This window comes from Dipteris shenzhenensis, chromosome 1 (assembly GCF_047967505.1).
Source record: "Dipteris shenzhenensis isolate YYH24624 ecotype China chromosome 1, Dip_SZ_1.0, whole genome shotgun sequence".
NCBI lineage: Eukaryota > Viridiplantae > Streptophyta > Polypodiopsida > Gleicheniales > Dipteridaceae > Dipteris > Dipteris shenzhenensis.
The window spans coordinates 64,789,582-64,815,299 of record NC_141596.1 but is presented as its reverse complement, the minus strand read 5'-3'; the positions used below and the strand labels follow the sequence as shown (position 1 = coordinate 64,815,299).

At 44.3% G+C, this 25,718-nt stretch overlaps 1 protein-coding gene across 1 annotated transcript; it reads left to right on the top strand.

Moving 5' to 3' along the window:
- The first annotated feature begins 11,560 nt into the window (after positions 1-11,560).
- On the top strand, positions 11,561-21,261 carry CH1 (Pheophorbide a oxygenase family protein with Rieske 2Fe-2S domain-containing protein). Its single transcript, XM_087377112.1, has 8 exons — positions 11,561-11,999; positions 18,796-18,900; positions 18,981-19,268; positions 19,418-19,565; positions 19,682-19,866; positions 19,974-20,086; positions 20,170-20,464; positions 20,576-21,261. The coding sequence occupies exons 1-8, from the start codon at positions 11,634-11,636 to the stop codon at positions 20,741-20,743; spliced, it is 1,668 nt and encodes a 555-aa protein (XP_087233238.1). The 5' UTR covers positions 11,561-11,633; the 3' UTR covers positions 20,744-21,261.
- Positions 21,262-25,718: the final 4,457 nt, after the last annotated feature.

The window sequence follows — 25,718 nt, the reverse complement described above, 5'->3', positions numbered from 1 at the left end:
GCTTGCAATGCACAAGCAAATGAATGAATTTGTGGCATTGGCAATGCAATCTTGAATACACAACATATCAGCTCCCAACAAGCAGTGTACTTGGCTCTATCTTTACCACTTTCTACATCAACAAGACAGTTCCAATACATTAACACAAGCCCCCCTGAAAATCATACGCTTCTTTTGAAATGAAGAGAGTAGCTGCAACAGCTAAATCCTGAGAGTACAAACATCTTCTTTGACGACATCATTGCAAAATATTTGAAATGTCCCAGCATTTTACATGGAATTTTCTTGGCTAGTTTTGCAAGTGAGTACACGATTACTCCAACAACTTTTCAAAAGTGAAAAAATGCAAAAATATTACGTTTCAACAACAATGAAATCAAAGATCCAGAGAATTACTATAGGGAATTGTGTATTATGTTCCTACCATACCACCATGTTGAACCAACACTATGTGGAATGATATGTACTTCGACAAAAAACTCATCATAGACCCAAAAAAAGACAAATTCAACAAGCTCATTCCCAATGTCTCAAAAAATGCAAGTACAACGTCCAACTCCTCCACATCCTCATCCAACCAATCCACATTCAAATGCAACGACCATTACGACATAGGAATAGACATGTCCAAGCAAACAAAACCAAACCATCAAAGCATTTCCTCCTTCTTAACATACAAGTTTGTGCCTAACAAAGAGTAATACAGTACATTGCGAAAATTGAACAAAGAACAATGACTCATTCTAAACGATCTAATGCTTAAAGAAAGAATAGATCCGACAAAAAAATTCCATCTTTTTGTGACAGGCAATGCTGGAACGGGAAAAACATTCACCCTTATGGCCATCATTCAAGCACTTTTGAGGCATTACTCACACAAGGAGACGAAAGACATTGAGTCACCCAAAGTCTTGTTGTTGGCATACACTGGAAAAGTAGTGTTTAACATAGAGGGAACAACAATACATTTAGCGTTGCATCTGCCTCTAATGGCATCCCACTACACAAGCCTTTCTAGAGAAAAACTGCAAGAACTATCACAACTCTACAAAGACCTCAAACTAGTAGTTTTTGACAAGGTGTATCTAATTGGCAACAGCACATTAATAGCAGTAGATATGCATTTACATGAAATAAAACATAGTCACCTACAACCATTTGGAGGACTTGATGTTCTCTTATGTGGAGATCTTTACCAAGCTAGTCCAACAAAAGATTCATGGATTTTCATGGAGCATTCCAGAAACACATCCATGATGTCAAACTTTTGGAAAGAAAACGTATTGCTCTATGAGCTTAGCATACCAATGCGACAAATCAACTTGGAATTCATAGACGTACTAAATAAAATAAGAATAGGCAAACACTCAATGGAAGATATCGCCTACATGAACAACAACTTTCTACAAAAACTACCGCAAAAAGAAGCAGTTCCACACCTATTCTACACTAAAGGTACAAAAGATATCCACAACAAAGAGGTTTTCGAATTGCTTGAAGACGCTCCTCATATTCTTCAAGCCATCGACAAGAGGCACAAGACATGCAACAAATCAATTACAATTCCATTGCAACCGAGGAGCATAGCGGGATTGCATAGGACACTACATTTGAAACCTGGAATGATATTCAAAATATGCTTTGGTAATTTGGACATTCTTGACAGGCTCATAAATGGTGTGGACAGAATATTCAAACACTCTAACACATCTACTGAGCCACATGTGGTATTCATTGAATTCAATTGTAGCAAGACAGGGAACAAGCACACAAAAATGACAAAGCTCTATATAGCTCAAGGATACCAACCTCTTGGACTCCCATACACCCAATAACAAGAGAGTTCTAAGTAGGAAAGAACAACTTAAATACTATCTCATGGCGTCAATTTCCCATACAACTAGCAGTTGCCAGAACAATACATCACTCCCAAGGACTATCAATGGATTGTGTTGCATTCGATCCGTCTCTCATCAAAGCGCATGGGCTAACCTACACAACCCTTTCATGTATTCATTGCGACCCAAAAACCTATTCATCGTCAATCAACTCCAACCAAAACACATCAAATTAGATAACATGTCAAAAAGGAAATAGAACGTCTGCAAAGCGAACGACAGTGGATCTCAACACAACAAGACTTCTCCAACCATGATAACTTGCAAATCACTCTACAATCCCTTAACACAAGGAATTTTATTTCACATTTGGAGGACATCCTCGATGACAAAAGCCTCTTAAGCGCAACAATCCTCTACCTTCAAGAGTTGCACAATAACAAAATCAATAATGGTGCCCTGTCTGGATTCACAATCTTGCAAAAGAGCACGGGCATGGGAATTGCAACATGCTTCAAAAATAATGTGAAGTTGCACCAACACGATTACATACACGAGAACGGAACATAATCCTTGCTTACAATATTCACTGTTAATGGCTCGAACAAAATAGCCATCATAAATGGTTACAAGTCGTCGGTGTGATCAACTTAAACCCTATTGAATTGCCTGCAAACACTTTTGTTGCATACGAAAAGTTGCATGTCCACTATAGTTATAGGCGACTTTAACATAAACTACGATAGCTCTAGTAAAAAACAAAACAAATTGGATGATTTCATGAAATAAAACAACTTTGCCCAACTAATTCATCAACCTAAATGGTTCAACAATTGATCACATTTGGTGTAACACATGAAATTAAAACACAATATCAAGAACAAACTTTGTTTATTGGTCCGATCACTCCATTGTCTACACAACCCTACATCTCGAAATTGGGTAGGCCTTATGAATGATTAAATATCATTCACCTTGTTAAAACATAGATGCATTTTCATTGGCCTACCTTCTTATCCCACGGTTTGCTTTTAGTGGGTCTATTGCATTCAATCCATTACTTGAGCGTCTGTTTTGGCACCTCTCCTTCAACAGTGTTTTGGCACCTCTCCTTCAATAGTAATAGTCTTGAGCCAGCCATGCAACTGGCCATAACCCATCGATCCCTCATGCCATGGCTACCTCCCTCCCAACTCCCCCCTTCGGTTACTAGCCCCCTTGGACCCTATCCCCCTTCTTCTCCTCCTTCTTCTATCCTCCAATATCCTAAAAATGTGCATTTGGCAGGGCGACCGTTGATCGGTCGGTGCTTATGTGAGACAATTGTGTTGAGCAATGTGAGAGTTTGGTTATGGTGGTCTATGAGGTGATTCTGAGTTACTTATTTGTGTTGGAACTTGGTCTCTTTGAGATAACATGCTTGCTTGAATTGTGCACAAAACTTTGTCATACAGGGGATTGTGCATGTGGGAAGGTGGTGAAGGGGTGTGATTTCTGGCAGCATGGAACATGCTGGCTTCAATGACGCACAAATCCCTATCAAGTAGGGTACTATGCATTTGGGAAGGAGGGGTGAAAGGGGTGTGATGTTCGACAACTCTTGAGGAAGGCTACCTCAAAGTGTGCATGCAGTAGGGAGCTGGAGCGAGCACCTAAGAAGATTGGGAGGGCGGTGTGTCATGGGGGTGGATTCCCACTCTAATTCTCCTTTTTTTTTTTTAAACTCCACTCCTCGTGGTTACGGCCCCGCCTCTTAAGAGATCACGACATTCGATGGTTGCCTCTCTCTCTGTCAACACCTTCTGGGAGTCAGATGACCCCCTCCTCCTTCAGCTAGGGCTTGGTTTCCCTCATGGGGCTTACTTTGAACTCCCACCATCAATCCTGGGATGCGGGATCCTCGATAAGCCCTTGACCTTGGTCTTTGAATTTGGATCGTCAACCTCTGCATGCGGGAGGCCTTAGCTGCTATTCATTTGTGCCTTTGAATCGGGCCATGCGATCATGAAACGACTGCTTATCTTCATCCGTCCTATGCATGTACCACCGCCATTCGATCTCACGGACAGATCTGAACCGTTGATCTTGGTTAGGGGTCCAAAAGGATCCAGCGCACCTAAGGCATGGATCTAACTAGTCAAACCAGACTAGACCACTAACCCTTCGAAACAAAAAAGGCTTTGGTTAGATGCACTCGTCCACCGCACCAAATATCCCTCGAATATTCTCGGATCCACAACCTCTGATAGAGACTCGAACTCGTGACCAAATGCCTCGCAGGTTGTCCACCTTATTGTTGGGCCAAGACACGAACCTTGACTTATTTAATTCTCCTCCTTCATATTAATGTGTGCTACTACCTTCTAAGAACGATGCAAGGGGAATCAAAAGGAGATCTGAGCTCAGTATATGCTTCAAGGTATCTCAACTATGACCTGCCTCAACCTTCCAGTGCGTCTCCCCTTGACTAATCATCGACTCTCTACTTCGAATGCTCAAGGACTCAGGGACATGACAGCTTACACAGACACAAGACCCCAACACACACACATGCTTCGCACACATTAAACATAAGAGGAGTTCGTTCATTCTGCCAATGAATCCGGTTGGCTCGGGTTACACAGACACCTAAATTGCCACACACACCCACACTACACTCTTGATCTCCCGGATGGTCACCTGTGTTTATCCCACACCTGCCTATGCTTCCGGGGCCTTTCCACTCTCTCCATCTTCCGAGTGTCTATCATTCAAGGGTGTCGATGGAACTCACGCACTTCGCTACAGTTCTCTCACACTCTATCTCTCTTCTGATTGCCCATGGCTTTTTTCATGCATAGCTCTTAGGGACTTTGCCTTCCTCCTCGTCGATGTCCTCATACCACCATCCCATCGGTCTATGCGGGTCGACTCCATTCGCCGAGTTGGTCCAACTGACCATTTGTCAATGTCCTCGCCCCACCGATCGATCGGTCTAGATGGGTCAACTCCATTCATTGGGTTGGTCCAAGTGACCGTTGGTGATCATTAGGGTCCTGGCCGGTTAGTGGAACTACGCCTCCACCTTTGGTCCGGTGAGCCTCCATTGGTCTGCTGACCAACGACTGAGGTCGGCTAGCCACCTTGTGTGCCATGTGTTGCCCCTCGCTATAGCCTGGAGAACCCCTTTGATCATTGCTTCGCCCCATGTACTCTAGCACACTGTCAGGGTCACTAATCTATGATTGCCACGTCGGTTGGCTCCCTTCGTCTCTAGCGCCACCGCTTTTATGAATCCCACTATGCTTGTTGCTGCTGAGCCTACATGGCTCGCTGCATCCGTGCTCTATTGGTCAGGAAGTCGCGCATTCTTCCAGTTCTAGATCAAGCAAACTTTTCAAATTGAAGAAATACAATTTTGGAGGAGAACCTTGTTTTCAAGAAGAGTTGTATGTGAATGCATGCAACCTCATGTATTGAAGTCTTAATAAAGATGGCCCGCTTTATGATTGTTCTCAATGTGTGTGTATAATGTTTGAACATGTGCTTAGGAGTCTGTGTGGTCTATGTATGTGCATCATGGACGAGCCCACATGTGTCTATGCATGCACAAGTGTGAGTGAATGGATGCATCTGTGTACTCATTTGAAGTTGAATATGACTGTGTACTTGTGTACATGTTTGTGCATGTGTCCTTGCAAGTGTGTGTGTGTGTGTGTCTAGGTGCATGTGAATGTGCATCATATGCATATGCGCCACCCAAATACACATGGGTAGAATATGTGCACCTATGCACATGGGTGTGAGAATCAGATGTGAGACCAAAGCAAAAAAATAGGAAGAGCTTAATGGGTGTGTGTGTTTTCATTTGGATAATAATTAAATTGTTTTTAATTCAAGCAAACTTTTGAAATTGAAGAAGTACAATTTTGGAGGAGAAACTTGTTTTCAAGAAGAGTTGTGTGTGTATGCACGCAAGCTGATATATTGAAGCCTTAATAAGGATGGCTCACATTATTATTGTGCTCAATGTGTGTATGTTGAAAATGTATGTATATGATGATAAAGTTTGTACATGTGCTTAGGAGTGTGTAGTCTTTGTATGTGCACTGTGGGTGAGTGCATGTGTGTCTGCGTTTGGGTGTGTGTGAGTGCATGTATGTAGGATGTTTGGAATTAGGTTGGGGGTGGTGCTAAAGGAGTCGAGGCACGGAGGAATCCTGGCAAGAAAAGTGGAGTGGTGGGTAGTTACAACCAAATGAGGTGACCAGAACCTCAAGGACATTATAGGAAGGATGTGGGCAAGAAGGCAAGCCCTAGGAGAGGCTGTAAGGAGAGTTGCCATATGGCACTACCCTCTATGTGCCATGTGGAACCTCATAAAAAAGAAGATGAGACAGGGGATGAGGCACTATATGAAACCAATTGAAAAATAATAGAGGATCCTTGATTAACTTCACAATCCAACACCAAGTATTGAAGAAGATAAGAAATATCGGTGGATCTCAAGGCCACGCATGCACATCAAAATTGCCTCAAAGGCTCTCCATTTGAAATTGCCAATAGTGTCTTCACCTCATTCCTTTGCATAGGTGCAAACCTTGCCAATGTCAATCATCTCCACATCCTCCATTCACCTCTTTAGAATTAGTCACTTTCTACCTTCTTTGTCCAACTTCACCACACCATGTCACTGACATTTAGTTCATTGATGAATCTAGTGATGCCCTTCACCTCATTATTCCTATTGGATACAAAGTAGTAAACAATGATGCCATACAACATCCAATGACAAATGTGTTTGTCCTTGCTTCATGGAAAGAAAAACCCGCTGCAAGTTTCTTTAGTAGACTCTGAGCTACCTCAAAAGGGTGGACTTCCATGAAACTTGTAAAAAGCAAGTGATACTCATGAAGAATGCATTAGCGCTGAGGTAAAGGAGACTCTAGTTTAGAACTATGCGAGTGGCAAGGAGCTAATGAGATTATGTAGTTGTATCCTTGATGTCATTGGCAAACCAAATGTTATGACCACAACAAAAGTTATTGTATCATCAATCTTGTCGTGGATCCTACCAAGTTGCAAGATTTAGACTCGAACTATTGTGCTCAAGGCATCGCCCTATATCCACATGGATTGTCACTTTTCTAGGCATGCCCTACAACATTGTATTTGCTAGATAGCAATGTTTTCACTCTATAGGGAGAAGAGGTTCTTCCTAAGCTCAAATTTTGAGAGAGAGAGGGAGAGAGAGAGAGAGAGAGAGAGAGAGAGAGAGAGAGAGAGAGAGAGAGAGAGAGAGAGAGAGAGAGAGAGAGATTGTTGGAGCATTATGGAAAGCCCATGAGAATCCTAATTCCACTCTAGGCTAAGCCTAGGAGAAGCTACATGCAATATGAGATGAACAATCTTAATACAAATCAAAAGGAGTAATGTATGCACTCACATAAAAAAAGCATTAATTTAATGTATGTTATTGCAAGGAGAAACCTATTCAAAATACATGCATCTATCTTGAAGCGGTTCGCAAGTTCTTTCCCCCGCACATTCTCTTTACCAACTCATTAGTATCAAGAATTAGCAAAGATTATGGAACAATGTTGAGGCTACCAAGAACATTCTCGAAAATGGTTGTCAGAGATATTGATGAACCTGAGAGATTGGTATTGTTGCAGTTGAGAGTTAGGACCAATGCTCGTTTAATCCGCAAGATCATGATATCCACCTCTTCAAAACTTTTGAGCTGCAACTTGCTGATCTCCCAAAGAGCCACTTTTTGGGAAATTTCAAGCTCTTGCAAGAGAGATCAAGCTTCTTATAGCAATATTTATATCATTATAAGTGCAGAGATACTTGTTTGAGTTTCCTTTACATTGCTCCATATATCTATGACACCGTGTTGAACAAACATCGCATTTTCTTCTTTTAGTTTGTCTTCAGATGTCTCAATGTAATTGTGTGTAAATATTGTGATCAAAATTCAAAATGACTGGCTTGAAATTACTGTGCCAGATCTCATCTAGCAAATGCATGTATAATCAATGTTGACAATCTGTTTCGAATGCTTAAGGTCCTTACTGCATAGCTTGGCATACCTTGAAATATTTATGAGCATAGAGATTGTGGGTGAAAGATTTTGGTGCTGACTGCCCCCCAACTTCTGTTGTAGCTCCAAAAGAAGCCTTCTCCAAGGGATCTGTTTCATGCTAATTTGTTCTTTCGGCCTGTTGCCTCCTAGTTCCTATCTACCACTCCTCATGCCTTTGCTACCATGGTCAATACTCACATGATTTGCATTTAGCATATGGCACATAGCAATTTGAATTTTGCACATAGCATGTTGCATTTAGTAGAAAAGGAGAAAAAAATAATAAAATGCAATAGTTTGTGACTTCGTCTAGATCTAACCTCCACTCTCTCCCCCTCCCTCTGTCTTCAGATCCCTCTAGTGTCTCTCAATCTCTCTTTCGGTATATCATCATTCTGAAGCAATTGTCCTTTCCCCCCCACTGCATTGCCTTATGATCTTGGTGCTAGCCCTGCTTTTTCGGTGTTATGGGCCTCCTAAGGATCTCTTTACTCTGCCCCTTTTTCATAAATTCATGAGCTAGTATGTTTCTCTATTGTTTTGTTGTGCTGCCGACCATGTCCTTTATCTCCTCTTGTGTTTTGCTCTCACCAGCGCCACTCATAGGCCATTTGGAAACTAAATGGGTGCTACTGCCATTGTTGTAGCCCTATGCATAAAGGTGTGTAAGGGCTGCTATTGCCATTGCTGGGAGCAAAGGAGAGGATGCCCCTTGAGATAGCTACTACCTACAGGATCGTAAGGAAATCCTAGCACAAAGGAGAATGGAGATACCTTGATTTGAGGAAGTGTTGAAGGAAGTGGCCAAAGAAGCACAAACCACTCCTTAAAAGATGCAAGTAGATGATGGAAGATGGAGGCCTCTCCTACCAGCTTATTTATGTCAAGCAAGAAGATGTTGTTGGACTATATGGTTAAGAGGTTGATCCAAACACTACTTTCAATGGTGACACATAGAATGCCTATCCTTTCAGTGTTTGTAGGTTGTTAGTTTCTTTTGTTTATTTTTCCCTGTAGCTCACTCATAGAGCTTGGTCGAATCCTAGGCACTCACATTATAATTGAGTCATGATTGAATTGTGCTTTATGATCCTCTAAATATTGTCTAAATAATATAAACTAACCTAGCCCCCCCCCACAAAAGTAAAGTTGAGATCCTTGAACTTTATGCATTTGAAATGCCAAACTTAAGTGATGTTTTGACTTTCAATAGTATATACACATATGTTTTGTTTTCAGACCTTGGATAGCTTAGCCTTTAGCCTATTTTAACATATACAAGCCTTTAAACTTGAAGCTACGATGAAGTTCACCTTATAGAGAGTTTGGGTATATACAAGTCCTCAATTTGTCTAATCTCTTTAACTTTATCTACATCTTAAAGCATAGTTTAATTTTTTTGATAACTCATCTAGATTCTAATCTCTATATTCTACGTCTATTGTTTAGGAGGTCAAGCCTCAAAGTAAGCTTGTCTTGTAGCTAACTAGAAATGAGGAGAACAACAGCCTTCGTTAATTGCTTTTGTGATTGTAGTACATGCCATACATCTAGAAGTATTAATATGAATCAAAAATTGGAAAAGCAAGGTGTGGTACTCAAAAGTTTTCAAGTTAGGACTAATTGAAAAAACTAGGACTCAAAGGTTCTCAAGTTAGGGCTAACTGAAAAAGTCGATGTGTAATCGAGAGCTATGCTACCCTCCCTATTAGCTCAAATAAAAAGGTCAAGTTTAACAAATTCTTAAAGATTTATTTGGTTTCGAATGCCTCTTCTAATGGACTATACTGTGGCCACCACATTAGGCTACATTAGAGGCTACATTAGAGCAATTAAAAATTATAAAACGATGCTACGATACATGTACTAACCTAAGGGTACAAGGAAAATATTGTATGATCGTTATGAGGTGTACTTTTTTACAAAGGAACACTAAAAATGACATAGGAAAACAACTCATTTGTACACTGGAGTTTCAACTTTCTACACTAAAGGAGAGGATAACCATGATGTTTTTCATGAAATCTTTTTTATGGGTAGATACATGAGATGATTAATGATTGGGCAATGGTTGGATCACACTTAACATTTTAAGATATAATTGATTGCGGTTGATATATTGTTTGTGCAACTCAAAAAGCCTTTTACTCCTTATTGAAAATATAAGAATAATAAATTTGTGGGTATCTTCTCCGCACCTTGTTGTATTTATTAGACTCCATAGGCTAGCAAAAAAAAGCAAGAGTTAAGTATAAGCTCATTCAAAATATATAAAAAATAGCAAATCTTGTACTTGAAGACCATATTATTCCTAAAGCTACATATTATCAAATTAGTAAATGAGAATGGTGGTATGAATGTATTTATAAACCAATCACATTTTTTTAAAGATATGATTTTCTTAAAACACACCTTAAGATGCAACAAATGTGATTGACATGGGGCCAAGCCTTGGGGTAGTCACTCTATGGAAAGCCATGTAAGACTTGCAAGCAAGCGCACATTTAAAATACCTCTACATTTAAAATTTTACATTTTTTTGTATAATTGTTTTACCCTTTTCAGTACGTGTACATGTTGTAATTTTGAATGTAAAAGAACTCTTTTCTATACATGTATAGACCATAATTATGTTACATAAGTATTATTTAAACCCCCTCCTATCAGTAAATGGCCAATAAATCCCCTAAATCGTTAAAAATGAACCTACTATGTTAAATGTTATACTACAAAGTGACTTCGATAGAGGGCCAAGACTCATGCTAAAGGAATTTGAACTTCTTGCACTAGCCAATGAAATGGGTGGCCTCATTATTCAATTGCCAATGACATCTACTAGGTTGCCTACATGGGATTACCTCATACCCACATACTGTGGTCCCTCATACATACCCTTAGAAATGGTAGGCATCCTCTCCATCCTTAAAGAAGAGGCCATGCTATGTGATGCTGGGTGCAATTTAAGCAATCGTGAAAAGAAAAGTTCATGGCAGTGGTTGTGAGGTTGGCAAGGGATTTGATGATATGTTGGAAAGATAAGCTCATAATAATGGTTCTCATTACTAGTGGCATCAAACAAGTTGCTTGACAAGAGGCATTTTACCATGCAATGCATGAACTATAAGCCATGTTACCCTCTGTGATGTAACTCTAAAGCCTTCATGTGCCTAGCTAGGGCTTGAAGAGGTGATGTTGGCCTTCACGGTGGTGGTGTTCTTTATGATTCCTTGTGGGCAACCATCAGCACAACCATGAACCATAACAAACCATAAACAGCACCACCACCGAGAATGGGCAAGCATCAACACCACCATGAACAACAGTGACCGACGAAGAAGAACAATATACTATGGAGCCTCGCTTTAAGGCGACAAGTGTGAGCGACAAAGAAGGAGAGGAGTAGAGTAATTGAGGGATGCTCATCTAGAGAACGCAAATGACATTATCGGAATTAGTGTTAGCGACAAAGAAGGACAGTAACGTAATTGAAGAAGAGAAAAGGGATGCGCATCTGGTTTTTGAGGGGGGGTCTTATCCAGGGGGGATTTCCGAAGGGAGGGGCGAATGAAGTGATGACACGCGGCGGCCTAAGAGCCAAGGGAAAAAGGCAAAATAAAAGAGGGAACAAATTTGATAAAATTGGAGGCCACGTTTCTTGTCAACAGAAAACTTGTTCAACAGTTGATGAAGCGCCATAGCCATCATCTTCTCACTCACAGCCACAGCTAATGGCCATGGCTTCTTCTGCTCCTTCCTCCTCCCACCTCTCCTTCAATGTCGACCTTCCCACCTCTCCTTTCCGCCGTAGCTTCCCTCCCAGACCTCGAATCGCTTCCCTCCCCTCCTACCCTCCTCTCTTTGGCCGATTCCGCCCCCTCTCTATCCATTCCTCCTCCAAAGACCGTTGCCCCGACCCTCCTCAGCCCCCCTCCGGTAGCTTGTTCCATGTCGATAGCCCTCGTACCAGCACCCCCCCCTCCAGTGGAAGGCTCTTCGATGTCCATCACGCTTGGGAGGTCGTCCGTCAGGACTTGCACTACTGTGACTGGAAGGCTCGTCAGGATGTCCTCACTATCAAAACTTTACATGACAAGGTATGTTATATTGTTCTTGACGCTTCTTCACATATCCACTGACGATTTGCGCCTGCCTCAGCCGTGATTGTAATCGTTCCGGAATTGTGTGTTTCTTTGACGACAGAAGTATGCCAAATTTTACAATCTCCGTCTGTTAAGTCTTCGTCGATTCATAATCGAATCACTGATTTGGTCAAGCCTTACTTTTGTTCGATAGACGAAAATTTGCACGTTGTACCGTTCCCCTATGTTCGGCCGCCACTGTGATCGTGGCGACGATATCCTGCAAAAAGATTGGGCAGTCCTCGTTTGGTGTGTCCTGCCTTCTTTACAGTATGCGCTTTAGATCATTGGAGACTCCTTTGGACGAAAATGACGACGGCAGTGGGTATTGGATATCGAGAAGGAGAGAGATAGAATGGCTTGCTAGAAGGAAACGAGGTGATGAGAGAAATAATACCGCATCAGATGGAAATATAGACAGGACTATGCTCTTATGACATGATAGTTCTGAATTATAACATGATCTGCAACGTGTCGTCAATGACCTTTCTGAAGCAGCCAACCAATCAAATGGAATGCCATATCAAGAGGGCTTCTAATCTACACTGAAAAGCTATTGAAAACTTTCAATGTCTGAGTCAACTTACCTGATCGTTATCTTACGCAGAGACTACTTTTGAAAGGCGTATTTCAAATGGATGGCCGAGTGTTGTGATAGGTTCTTTGTGGAAAGCTCAGCATTTTGTTCCCCCCCCCCCCTCTTCTCTCTCTCTCTCTCTCTCTCTCTCTCTCTCATATATTTATGTGTGTGTGTGTGTGTACTAGAGAGAAGACGAAAGAAGATACTAAATGCTATGAGTTTTTCAGAAAGGACCCACCATAATCCTTGGACATTCCCATTTAGAAAATAGGCATTTCAAAGGAAGGCTCTATACGAGAGAGAGAGAGAGAGAGAGAGAGAGAGTATGTGTGTGTGCGTGTACTATTCACCAAAAAAGTGCTTCTGTACTCAGTACACATGTATGTACACACAGACACATCCTTCCTTTTGTATTCAGGTTTTATCCTTTGAGCTTTTGTACATATTGGAGAAAGACAGTGCAAACATGCAATCTCGGCCAAGCTTAACTCCCATGGCCTCCTCCAAGTGTGAATGCCTCTCCTCTTCAGCAAACATTTTTGGTCATGAATGTTGATCAGGGCATAATCGACCAAGTTGGAGTCTCGTCAATCTCTTGGGAACGATCAACCTTGAACCAGTGTACTAGACTCCTCCAAATTTCTCATATACCATTGGTGCAGTCTGCTCTTCTTTGCTAAAGCTTAAGATAAACCAATCGTCACCTATTGATGTGAAAGGCTGGGTACAAGCTCAGTGCTTTAGGACTTCCACATGCAGGTCGGAGCAGGAGTTTCAAAATCTTCAGCAAGCCTGCTTCGTGCTGCCCCCTCCATCTGCAAACCACCCTCCTCTTGCCAACCAAGGATGCTTAGCCTCTGTTAAAAATGACCCAACAGAGGGTACGCACAGTGCAAGACTTATAGTAATGCCTAGGAGCTTACACAGTGTATGTGTGGGGTGTGGAATCACAAACTTCTTTACTTAATGTGCATAAAATAGGTGTGCAGACTCATCAATAGACAATGAACCAGCCAGATATAGAAGACACCAAAACTTATATATTTCCGTCCAAAACTATGGACACAATACAAAAGAGATAGATCCAGAGTCCCACCAATGGTGTGGTCCTCTGATCTAACCACAAGGTCCTCCTATCTACCGGCTATCTCTAGACTCGAGTCCGCGTGCTCCACCTCGAGCGTCTGTAGACTTTCCGTCCAGAACGATCCTCTCCACCTTGCTGTCTGGAAACCAGCCTAGGTGGGCTGCCACTCAAGCTCAGTCTGCAGCTCCTTCAAGGTCACCTTCACCTCCTGTGTATAGGCCCAAGGCTTGCCTTCTTGCTGCTCCTGTCTGCTGTCAGAGGGCTGCTCCAGAGAATGTGATCACAACACCTTGCTGCCCTAGAAGACAGCCAAGGTCCAGCCTCTAGGAACTGAGTCTGCAGCTCACCTTCAACTCTCCTTCACCCCCAGTGTGAGGCCCAAGGGAGTGGCTCCTGGCTGATCCTGTCTGCTCCTGCTTTTACTGAACTGTTGGATGATAAATGAGGGCTGGAGGCCCTCCTTTTATAGGCCCAGGGGCCTGTCATAAAAACCGACCAGCCAGCTTCATACTGGCCGACCAGTCTGCTGCTGGTCCAGCCCTTTAAGGGCTCACAAAACTAGGGCCCTTTGGCCCACACTTCTAGGGCCTTTAGGCCCTCCAATCTAGGCAAGGGACCAGCCCTATATAAGGGCCCTAGCCAGGCCCTTTTGGGCTGCTGCTAGGCTGCCCTTTGCTGCTGCTGGAGACCCTATTGCAGGCTGTACTCCTGCCCATAGCCTCTGCCATCTGCCCCGTATCTTTCTTCATGTAGGCGCCTTCCTGCTGCAGCATCCTTGCCTCCTGCCAGGCCTTCACCAGCCCCGTACAGCCACGTATGCATACCGTACCCTTCCGTACTGCTGCGCCGTCTGTCCTTGCTGAAATCCCTGCGCAATCAGGCTGCTGCAGGTCCCTGATGTCCACGTGTCTGCCCTGTACATCAGGAGCTCCACGACTTGCCAGGTACCCTTCTTGCTTTGTGTGAGGTGCTGCCCATGTGGCAGTCCCCCTCCCTTTCTCTTCTCTGGGCATCTTTTGCCCTTGGTCTCCCTCCACCATGCTCTCCTCATTTGGGGGCTTACAAATGGGGAGGTGACCTTTCCAACACCCCCTCTCACTGACACATCCAAGCCCAATGCCAACACGTCGATGAAGATGCTCCAGTAACTCCCTGGTCATAGTCCTCTGGAACTTCTCGATGTCGAAATCTTTTCCTGGCTTTTCATCCAGTAGCTCCTGCTCCACCAGGTCCGGTTTCGCTTCCGCACACCATCTTGGAATAGACAATGAACCAGCCAGATACAGAAGACACCAAAACTTATATATTTCCGTCCAAAACTATGGACACAATACAAAAGAGATAGATCCAGAGTCCCACCAATGGTGTGGTCCTCTAATCTAACCACAAGGTCCTCCTATCTGCCGGCTATCTCTAGACTCGAGTCCGCGTGCTCCACCTCGAGCGTCTGTAGACTTTCCGTCCAGAACGATCCTCTCCACCTTGCTGTTTGTAAACCAGCCTAGGTGGGCTACCACTCAAGCTCAGTCTGCAGCTCCTTCAAGGTCACCTTCACCTCCTGTGTATAGGCCCAAGGCTTGCCTTCTTGCTGCTCCTGTCTGCTGTCAGAGGGCTGCTCCAGAGAATGTAATCACAACACCTTGCTGCCCTAGAAGACGGCAGCCTCTAGGAACTGAGTCTGCAGCTCACCTTCAACTCTCCTTCACCCCCAGTGTGAGGCCCAAGGGAGTGGCTCTTGGCTGATCCTGTCTGCTCCTGCTTTTGCTGAACTGTTGGATGATAAATGAGGGCTGGAGGCCCTCCTTTTATAGGCCCAGGGGCCTGTCATAAAAACCGACCAGCCAGCTTCATTCTGGCCGACCAGTCTGCTGCTGGTCCAGCCCTTTAAGGGCTCACAAAACTAGGGCCCTTTGGCCCACACTTCTAGGGCCTTTAGGCCCTCCAATCTAGGCAAGGGCCCTAGCCAGGCCCTTTTGGGCTGCTGCTAGGCTGCCCTTTGCTGCTGCTGGAGACCCTATTGCAGGCTGTACTCCTGCCCATAGCCTCTGCCATCTGCCCCGTATCTTTCTTCATGCAGGCGCCTTCCTGCTGCAGCATCCTTGCCTCCTGCCAGGCCTTCACCAGCCCCGTACAGCCACGTATGCATACCGTACCCTTCCATACTGCTGCGCCGTCTGTCCTTGCTGAAAATCCCTGCGCAATCAGGCTGCTGCAGGTCCCTGATGTCCACGTGTCTGCCCTATACATCAGGAGCTCCACGACTTGCCAGGTACCCTTCTTGCTTTGTGTGAGGTGCTGCCCATGTGGCAGTCCCCCTCCCTTTCTCTTCTCTGGGCATCTTTAGACCCTAGGTCTCCCTCCACCATGCTCTCCTCATTTGGGGGCTTACAGATGGGGAGGTGACCTTTCCAACACCCCCTCTCACCGACACATCCAGGCCCAATGCCAACACGTCGATGAAGATGCTCCAGTAACTCCCTGGTCGTAGTCCTCTGGAACTTTTTGATGTCGAAATCTTTTCCTGGCTTTTCATCCAGTAGCTCCTGCTCCACCAGGTCCGGTTTTCTTCCGCACACCATCTTGGTACACAGGTCCATCTCTGGTAGCACCTCCTGGCACCTCCTCCTTCAATCATGTTCTTGCCTTCGAATTCGAGCAATCCAACCGTCACGATCTTCCAGTTGTCCCCCTCATAATGAGTGAACAACCTGGGGTCTTCCAAGCACCATGCTCTGAGGGTCTGTTTCAACCCGTCCTTTTGGCAAGGTCTGCAACAAAAGTACATCTCCAGATCACCTGGACTGCGAACTTTAAACGCACCTGACTGAACGTGAGTCACCCTCCTTGTCGCAAGGGCACAATCCTCCAGTCGTGGAAGTCGATTCCCTAGAGCTTCTGAATCAGGGTCATCCTTCAGCAAGGTCCCTGCCTTCAGGCTCCCACACCTATGAGCCTACTACTTGGGCTCTGATACCATGTTAAAAATGACCCAACAGAGGGTAGGCACAACGGAAGGCTTATAGTAATGCCCAGGAGCTCACACAGTGTGCGTGTGGAGTGTGGAATCACAAACTTCTTTACTTAATGTGCATAAAATAGGTGTGCAGACTCATCAATAGACAATGAACCAGCCAGATATAGAAGACACCAAAACTTATATATTTCCGTCCAAAACTATGGACACAATACAAAAGAGAGATCCAGAGTCCCACCAATGGTGTGGTCCTATGATCTAACCACAAGGTCCTCCTATCTGCCGGCCATCTCTAGACTCGAGTCCGCATGCTCCACCTCGAGCGTCTTTAGACTTTCCGTCCAGAACGATCCTCTCCACCTTGCTGTCTGGAAACCAGCCTAGGTGGGCTACCACTCAAGCTCAGTCTGCAGCTCCTTCAAGGTCACCTTCACCTCCAGTGTATAGACCCAAGGCTTGCCTTCTTGCTGCTCCTGTCTGCTGTCAGAGGGCTGCTCCAGAGAATGTGATCACAACACCTTGCTGCCCTAGAAGACGGCCAAGGTCCAGCCTCTAGGAACTGAGTCTGCAGCTCACCTTCAACTCTCCTTCACCCCCAGTGTGAGGCCCAAGGGAGTGGCTCCTGGCTGATCCTGTCTGCTCCTGCTTTTGCTGAACTGTTGGATGATAAATGAGGGCTGGAGGCCCTCCTTTTATAGGCCCAGGGGCCTGTCATAAAAACTGAGCAGCCAGCTTCATACTGGCCGACCAGTCTGCTGCTGGTCCAGCCCTTTAAGGGCTCACAAAACTAGCGCCCTTTGGCCCACACTTCTAGGGCCTTTAGGCCCTCCAATCTAGGCAAGGGCCCAGCCCTATATAAGGGCCCTAGCCAGGCCCTTTTGGGCTGCTGCTAGGCTGCCCTTTGCTGCTGCTGGAGACCCTATTGCAGGCTGTACTCCTGGCCATAGCCTCTGCCATCTGCCCCGTATCTTTCTTCATGCAGGCGCCTTCCTGCTGCAGCATCCTTGCCTCCTGCCAGGCCTTCACCAGCCCCGTACAGCCACGTATGCATACCGTACCCTTCCGTACTGGTGCGCCGTCTGTCCTTGCTGAAAATCCCTGCACAATCAGGCTGCTGCAGGTCCCTGATGTCCACGTGTCTGCCCTGTACATCAGGAGCTCCACGACTTGCCAGGTTACCCTTCTTGCTTTGTGTGAGGTGCTGCCCATGTGGCAGTCCCCCTCCCTTTCTCTTCTCTGGGCATCTTTTGCCCTAGGTCTCCCTCCACCATGCTCTCCTCATTTGAGGGCTTACAGATGGGGAGGTGACCTTTCCAGCAGCCTCTTCTTTCTAGACACTACTTCAAGCACGAAAATATAACCTGAGGCAGCCTCAGGAATTGTGCCACACGAAGATCCTTGCCACAGAAGCCTCTATATTGCTTGCTCTTGCCCTAGGGCATCTTGCCCCTGTCCCAGCTCTCTCTCTCTCTCTACACACACACACACACACACATCTATCTATCTATCTTACTCTGTGTATTATAGCCTGCCTGTAGTGCCTGTAGTGCAGTTCGTAAGCTGCCTGTTCCAAATACCTATGAGACCCTGCGTAACTAGCTGCTGTGAACATGAGGGAAAACTCTGTCAGCGCACATCATCATGTTCATACTTTATAATCAATTAAGTTTCCCCATGGATGGGTCCTGGATTCCAAACTGTGCATATATCTCCCTTCATAATGTAAATGCTTGTCTCTTCTGCTTGTCCCTTCATAATTGTGCATTCGTCACTCTTTTCTTGGTCCTCGGGCTGATGCTGTCTCCATAACCCCTTTGCAAGCCCCATATTTGCATCCCATGTTGGCAGTTATTATCCTTGTTGCTTCTCTTATAAGCTGTGTCATAATGAGGTTACGAATGAATACATGGGGTCTTATTGGTTCTAGGCTGTGTCATAGTGAAGTTATGAATGTTTATATGTTGTCTTATTTTCTGTAATTTCTACTCGTAAATATTTTCTGTAATTTCTACTCGACTGTCTATGAATTCTATTACTTTCTTAACTCACATACACCTGGAACCACCTTTGCTTAGTGGGATAGCGTATGAAAGTACTTTCTTTTGGTCAGGTTGTCGAAGTGTTGAATCCATTAGCAAGGGATCGGAAATCTGTTGAAACTTTACGGACTGAGCTGGAAGCCTTGCACCAGGATCTTCTCAAAGCACATGAGCAGGTAGTTATCGCCATGATTCCCTTTTTGGTTGTACTTGTTATCATTCATATTGGATTCTTACCTGCTGATTTCTGCTTCAGATTCACCTGTCAGAGGCAAGAGTATCTTGTTCTTTACAGAAGCTGGCTGAAATGGAAGCTTTGGTTAATGACAAGCTGTTGCAAGACAGCCCGCTACAGGAAGGCCCACACATGACCAACCTACCTGCTGTTTCTGAGAAGAGTCAATCTGTGGTACACAGAGACTCAAACAAGGGAGCTGCAAAGGGTTCGTTGAATGTTTCAGGCCCAGTACAAGTCTACTCACGAACAATTCGCAACTTTTGGTATCCTGTGGCGTTCTCTGCAAATGTTGGCCATGACACGTTGGTGAGTTCGGTCTAAACATAATATCAGCAGGACACTGTTTAGTAATCTTTTATATGTTTATTGAATGTCAAAATTTTAACAAAGCCTGTGCTCCTTTGAGTCACATTGTGAATCTTGTTTGTTTCTTTTAACTCTTCTGAATCATTCAGGTGCCTTTCGATTGCTTTGAGGAGCCTTGGGTGATATTCCGAGGTAAAGATGGGAGGGCAGGCTGTGTACAAAATTCATGTGCACATAGGGCATGCCCACTTCACTTGGGCATGGTTAAAGATGGATGCATTCAGTGCCCTTACCATGGTAATTGCTACTAATTTAGAATTCGACTTACCTTGTAGCATATTCATAGAGCTGAGGTAGGTTCAAGGTACTAGCATGTACTCACTGCCTGATGCAACTTTGCCAGTGTGATGCAGGCTGGGAGTACTCAACAAGTGGTGTGTGTGAAAGGATGCCCTCCACGAAGCTTCTTAATGTGAGCATCAAGGCACTACCCTGCATTGAGCAGGATGGAATGATTTGGATCTGGCCTGGTGACGATATACCAGATGCAACTCTTCCATCCTTAGCTCCTCCCCCTGGCTTTACAGTGCATGCTCAGGTAGGTAGGCATGCTATGTCTCAAAAGCGGCTTATGACTTCAACCTAGATAACTTTTTGGAGGGATGTATGTTAGTGACGTTTTCTGTGTTGGAATGTGCCTGGCAGATTGTAATTGAGTTGCCAGTAGAACATGGGCTTCTTATGGAGAATCTGCTTGACTTGGCACATGCTCCTTTCACACATACGACGACTTTTGCCAGGGGTTGGGCAGTTCCTAGGTAAGCAGTGACCAGTAGATCTTGTTGTCATAAAGGTGCGAGGCATTCACTTCAATGTTTTAATGACATTGGTGTATTTGCAGCCTGGTTAAGTTCCGCACCCCAGTGACTGCTTTAAAAGGCTTTTGGGATCCCTACCCAATCGACATGGAGTTTTGGCCTCCCTGTATGGTTCTATCTACGATTGGGATTTCAAAACCTGGAAAATTGGAAGGCAGAAGTACCAGTAGCTGTTCTAAGCATTTGCATCAACTACATGTGTGCGTGCCATCTTCTCGAGGAAAAACTCGATTACTATATCGGATGTCACTAAATTTTCTCCCCATTTTGAAGCATATACCATACATAGAGTATCTGTGGAGGTATCTTGCCAACCAGGTATGTGTTGTCTAATGTGTCAATCTGTCAATGTATTTTGAGACCTGTTCGAGATTTGAGATTTGTGAGTAAAACTGAAGGTTAAGACGTGCATTGTATATCAACTTGCAGGTTTTGAATGAGGATTTAAGACTAGTGCTAGGGCAACAGGACAGAATGATCAGAGGAGCAAACGTCTGGAATCGTCCTGTAGCCTATGACAAATTGGGTCTACGATACAGAATGTGGAGAATAGCTGTCGAATCAGGAGAGAAACATAATTTTCTATGCAGGCTCTAAGCAGGAGGTGAAAATCATGTCACACATTTTTTGGTCTCAAGAAATCCTTGATGAACTATGCGCTTGCAGATGTCTACTCAGACAATAAGATGCAAAGTGCGAAGTGTAGCCAATCAATAAGCTGATTCGCCAAAGAGGCTGTTCATATCTGCTATATAGCGCAATAGTGGTCATACATCTGTACATCTCATTGCTTTTGATTCATATCTGGAAGTTGATGATATGGTGAGGAATTGAACTTAGCTTAAAACTCGTGCCACCATCGTATGTTTTCTGTGATGGGAACCGCAAGATTGGTGGCTCAAATCCTGAAGCATTTTTATGGTTCGCTTCTCAAAGAAGAGCAGTCTGATTTTGTACAGTTAACTTTTTCAGCAGTCTCTTCATGATGGGTTCAGGCGAGATTGGTGATGGCAAGATCCATCCGTGTATCGAATTGTGGCTCTCTTTGGAAACAAGATTGTAAATGTAATTTTCTACTGATGGGGTCATCAGTGAAATTGAGAGCCTTAGATTTACTATTCATTCCATATATCTGACAACTATATGCCTGCATTGGGATATGTCATGTTTTAATTGAAAAGTTGTGTAACATAGAGCTTGAACTTCATGAACTGCCTTTGCCACTTGATTATTGTAATAGAATGAGAGTTTACTTGGAGACACCAGCTAAATCATTACAAGGTTTAAAGGGATAAGTCTGCAACTATTCTGCTTTGTTAATTCATTGTAAGGCCCTAATAGAACAATGATCTTGAAATACTCTGTTCTTTAGTTGCCTTTTCTGGAGCTTATAGAAATAGGAAGACCTGCTTTGCTTTTCTTTTGAGGAGGTTTAATTGGGTGTTCTGGTATACCATGCTGGTTGAAAACTATGATTTTACATAAACCCCTCTATGATGCAAGTGCAGAGAAGTGCACACACAGACTGAAAGAGAGTTTTTTTTGGGGACAGTTGAATGATAGTTGAATACATCATTTTGAGTTTGTATTATTTTTGTATGTCAACATGGCAATTTATTAGGAGCAATTCAACCGGCTGTGAAAGAGTTTTACATTTTTGACTACAAATGGCATACACAACTTCTGATTAGATCGAGATTACAAACCGTTCGTAGACTGCTGTTGCTGTATGGTGTAGATAATAGGGCTTGGTGCTAAGCAGAACTGCTTGAGCTGCATGTAGTTGTGTTGTGATAGCTGCTGTATTGTATGTCTTGCGAGCTCTTGATTGCGGCTCACTATTGTAGAGCTGCTCTCTTGCTGCCTGGTTCTCTCTTTATTCCCTCCCCCTCCCCCCTTACTTCATTTGCTCTCTATGTCTTCTCTCTCCTGGCATATCTCTAAGAGGTATTGCTTTCGAGCTCATGTACTTTCTTGTTTGCTATGGATGCTATGGTCCCCGTCTCTTTTAACCTTCTTAACTTATTGTCCCAAGATGAGGGGAGAACATCGGAGCCGGGCTTCTCTGCATGAGCTTGCTCTTCGCTAGTCAGCTTTTATGTGTCATTTAAAAGCTCGTGAACAAGATCTGCCTCAAGGTCGCGCACGGGTTGTCGTCTAAGGCTCAGTGCACTGTGCCTTCAATTTTTGAGAGGCAACTGCTGGTCAGCTTTCTCAGCACAGGAAGCAATAGGTTGGGCTACATCTAAGCAATGACTAACCAGCCCACAATTAGCAACTTTACCTTGGGTTGCCCTCCTGAAAGCCTTTCACATGGGGGGATGAACTATGGTCGAACGTGCTTGGAATCCGGCGCATAGCCTCTGGCCACTCGACATACTCCCTGTACAATCAGTCTTCGCTAGTCAGCTTTTATGAGTCATTTCAAAGCTCGTGAACAAGATCTGCCTCAAGGTCGCGCACGGGTTGTCGTCTAAAGCTCAGTGCACACAATGCACTGAGCCTAAGGGTTGTCATCTAAGGCTCAGTGCTCGTGTGAACAAGATCCGCCTCAAGGTCGTGCACGGGTTGTCGTCCAAGGCTCAGTGCACGTAGAGCGTGGTTGGAGGCTAGCACATCTCCCGAAGTCATTTGGAGCGCCATTGATGCTCAAATTGGCACCTCCATTCTAGAGTTTGCAAATTTGAGCACGAGAGCTCTATTTCACCTCCAGTCAATAGGAAGCTGGTATTTGGGGCTGACAGTGGGCTGAAGAGCTTTCAATGCTCTGCTCGTGGAAAGGGCCCGCAAGTCGTAAGCAACGAGTTCGAGGTCGTGATGGGCTGGAGATCACCAGCAAGCTTGCGAGTGGGTGATTTGTAGAGTTGGCACATTGGGAAGTAACAAAAGGAACAGTTGTACACAGATAAGTGAAGCTTGGGCCAAAAGAATTTGGGAGCAAACTTTTTCCAAGACTTCAACAAATCCCAAGCGACCACCAAAAGATCATCATGGAAGGAGTGGAGATACAACTATTGGATAGAGGGAGGAACATACAGATGCGGTTGAAAATGGGGGCTACGGTAATATAAGAGACCGTCAATCCATTATAATGTAATGGGGCGAGGGAAGAGTGCACCTAAAGGATGAGAGCATCGATAGTAGGATCATGTTTTTGCAGAAGTCGGAGCTCTTGAAGCGAGGGCAAAGGAGGAACAGGGGGGGCGGGAATGGGTAGGGACCTGTGGCGAGCGACAGGAGGTGGGCGAGGGGTGGCTATTTGGATGGACTAGTATTAGATCAGTTAACACAAAGTCATAGTCCTACAAGAGCAAAACCAAGTGAGCTGATTTGCCATTGAGCTCTTTTTCTGTGAGCAAATTGACGAGATCAACGTTAAAATCAGGGCCCTTGAAGATAAGGATGAAATTTGGATGGCCTAAATGACAGCCTAGCACTCTAATTCGGTGGCCTAGTAATGGGTCTGTGCATTCATACTCGCATAGATCCTACTAAACGAGGACGGCTCCCAGATCGCAATCCGAGGGATCTAAGAAGGGCTTAGGCTCAGTGTACAATACTCAAGTAATGCGGGGTTGGAGGCTCCTTTTGGAGGTTGGCATGTCGCCATTGATGCTCATATTGGCACCTCCATTCTAGAGTTTGCTCGAGTTGCTGATTTGAGCATTTGTCTGCAATTATTCCTCCTACCAATCCGCATTTTTCCATGTGGCTCCTTTGAGCTTGCCTCTGCAGCACTCTACAACACCTTGCAGCTCACAGAAATCTTGCGAGTACTTAGATGGTCCATCAGCTCCAATAAATCCATCGCGATTTCAATTCACATAAAAAAAATCTTTTGGGGCCTAAGAGTCACACCAGCCACGAATTCTTCATTGCATGTGCACTGTCTTGTAGTGAAATTTGGATAGCACATAAGGGCATCGGTTTTCAAAGAATGGCAAATGCTATTAAACCTGGGGCGCCAACTCAATATGTAGTATGAGTTTTGGATGAGGGGGGGTAAAACAAAAAATACACTAAAATATGAAAACCCATCTCCTTTTAAAGTAAGGTAACTTTTGCATGTGTTACCCAAATTTCAAGGTTTAAAGAAATATTTGAACCTCTTTTAGTGTAGAACACAATCATGTTAATTTGAATAATTTCTACTCATTGCATATTGTTAAATTCATCTCATACTCAAGATTTCGATAGGTTTTCTTACTAGAGGAAGTTGGCGCCCCAAGCTATCAAAAGAGAACTAATGTTCAACCAACCAATAAAATTTACCAGAAGAATGAAAAAAGTGGCAATTCAGGGATAAATCGAGCATTCTAAGGAAGTGATGTAGCTGCTTGGCCATTTGAGGAACTGGTAATTGCTGGGTGTTTGTATATTTGTAGGGCCAGGTCGTATGCCGTCATGAGAAACGAATCCTAGGTATCAAAGTTGAGTTTGGGCAAACCAACATTTAGATTTATTGAGGTGGAGATTATATCTGCTTAGCAGCTGCAATACCTATAAATGTTCTTGTAACGTGGCAGTGTGGACTAGTACATCAACCAGGTAGATGAGGACCATGTGTTCGACGATCAAGTCATGGAGCACAAAGTTCATCAACTGTTGAAAGGAGCTAGGGGCGTTGAGCATGCCAAAAGCCATTATGTGAAATTTATACAAACCCAAGGGCGTCTGAAATGCCATCTTACATTTATTGGGTGCTCCCGCATAGGAATTTGCCGGTACTTGGATATCAAATCAAGGGAGGTGAATATCAAGAATGCACCAAAGAATCTAACATTAATGCATGGCAAAGGATAATCATCCCTGACTATCACCTTGTTTGAGGGATGATACGATCTTAGAGCATGAGGTCGACTTGCTTGCGAATCTCTAAGATCTACTCACGAGAACATAGTGTAAAGCAGCACGGACAAGGCGGGCATCCCTGATGGGTAGTTCATGAGTGCCATGGCGATTGTAATGGTGGGTTTGGCATCCAAAAAGGCATGGGGGTATTTGGTCAAAATGTATGTGATTCGGGCATGAATCCAAATGCCTGAACAAGAAGAAAGCCAAGCAATGGGAGGAACACGTGGTAAAACCAACATGTGATTGGAAAAGTCAGTCATGGCACCGTGTCCACATAGCTAGTCACATCCCAAGGTTATAGGAAAGATTTGATGAGGTAGAAGAGGCGACAAAGTGGTAGGACCCAAAAGTGATAGGCACATCACCCCGAGGATGCTCGGTGGATGTCTACGTGTCACAAAAAGGACTGCATGGCCTAGAAGTGGATAAAGGGGTAACCAAGAGTGAGTAATAAATAGGCTATGGGCTGTAGAAAGGGAACTTCTTGAATCAACGAGCACCAAAATTGGGGGGCTATTGAAGTGACCAGCTAACGACAAAGCCGAGAGAGGGTGGGAGAGTTTGTTCAACGGTTGAGAAGTCATTGAGTCCCCTAGCATTTCCAAACTATCTTTTCTCGAGACCAAAGAAGGGGACGACTTGGGAGCGACCTGTGCTTTCTTAATCGACGGAGAACCGTATCTTGCCAGGAATTGATGACAATATGGCCATACCTATT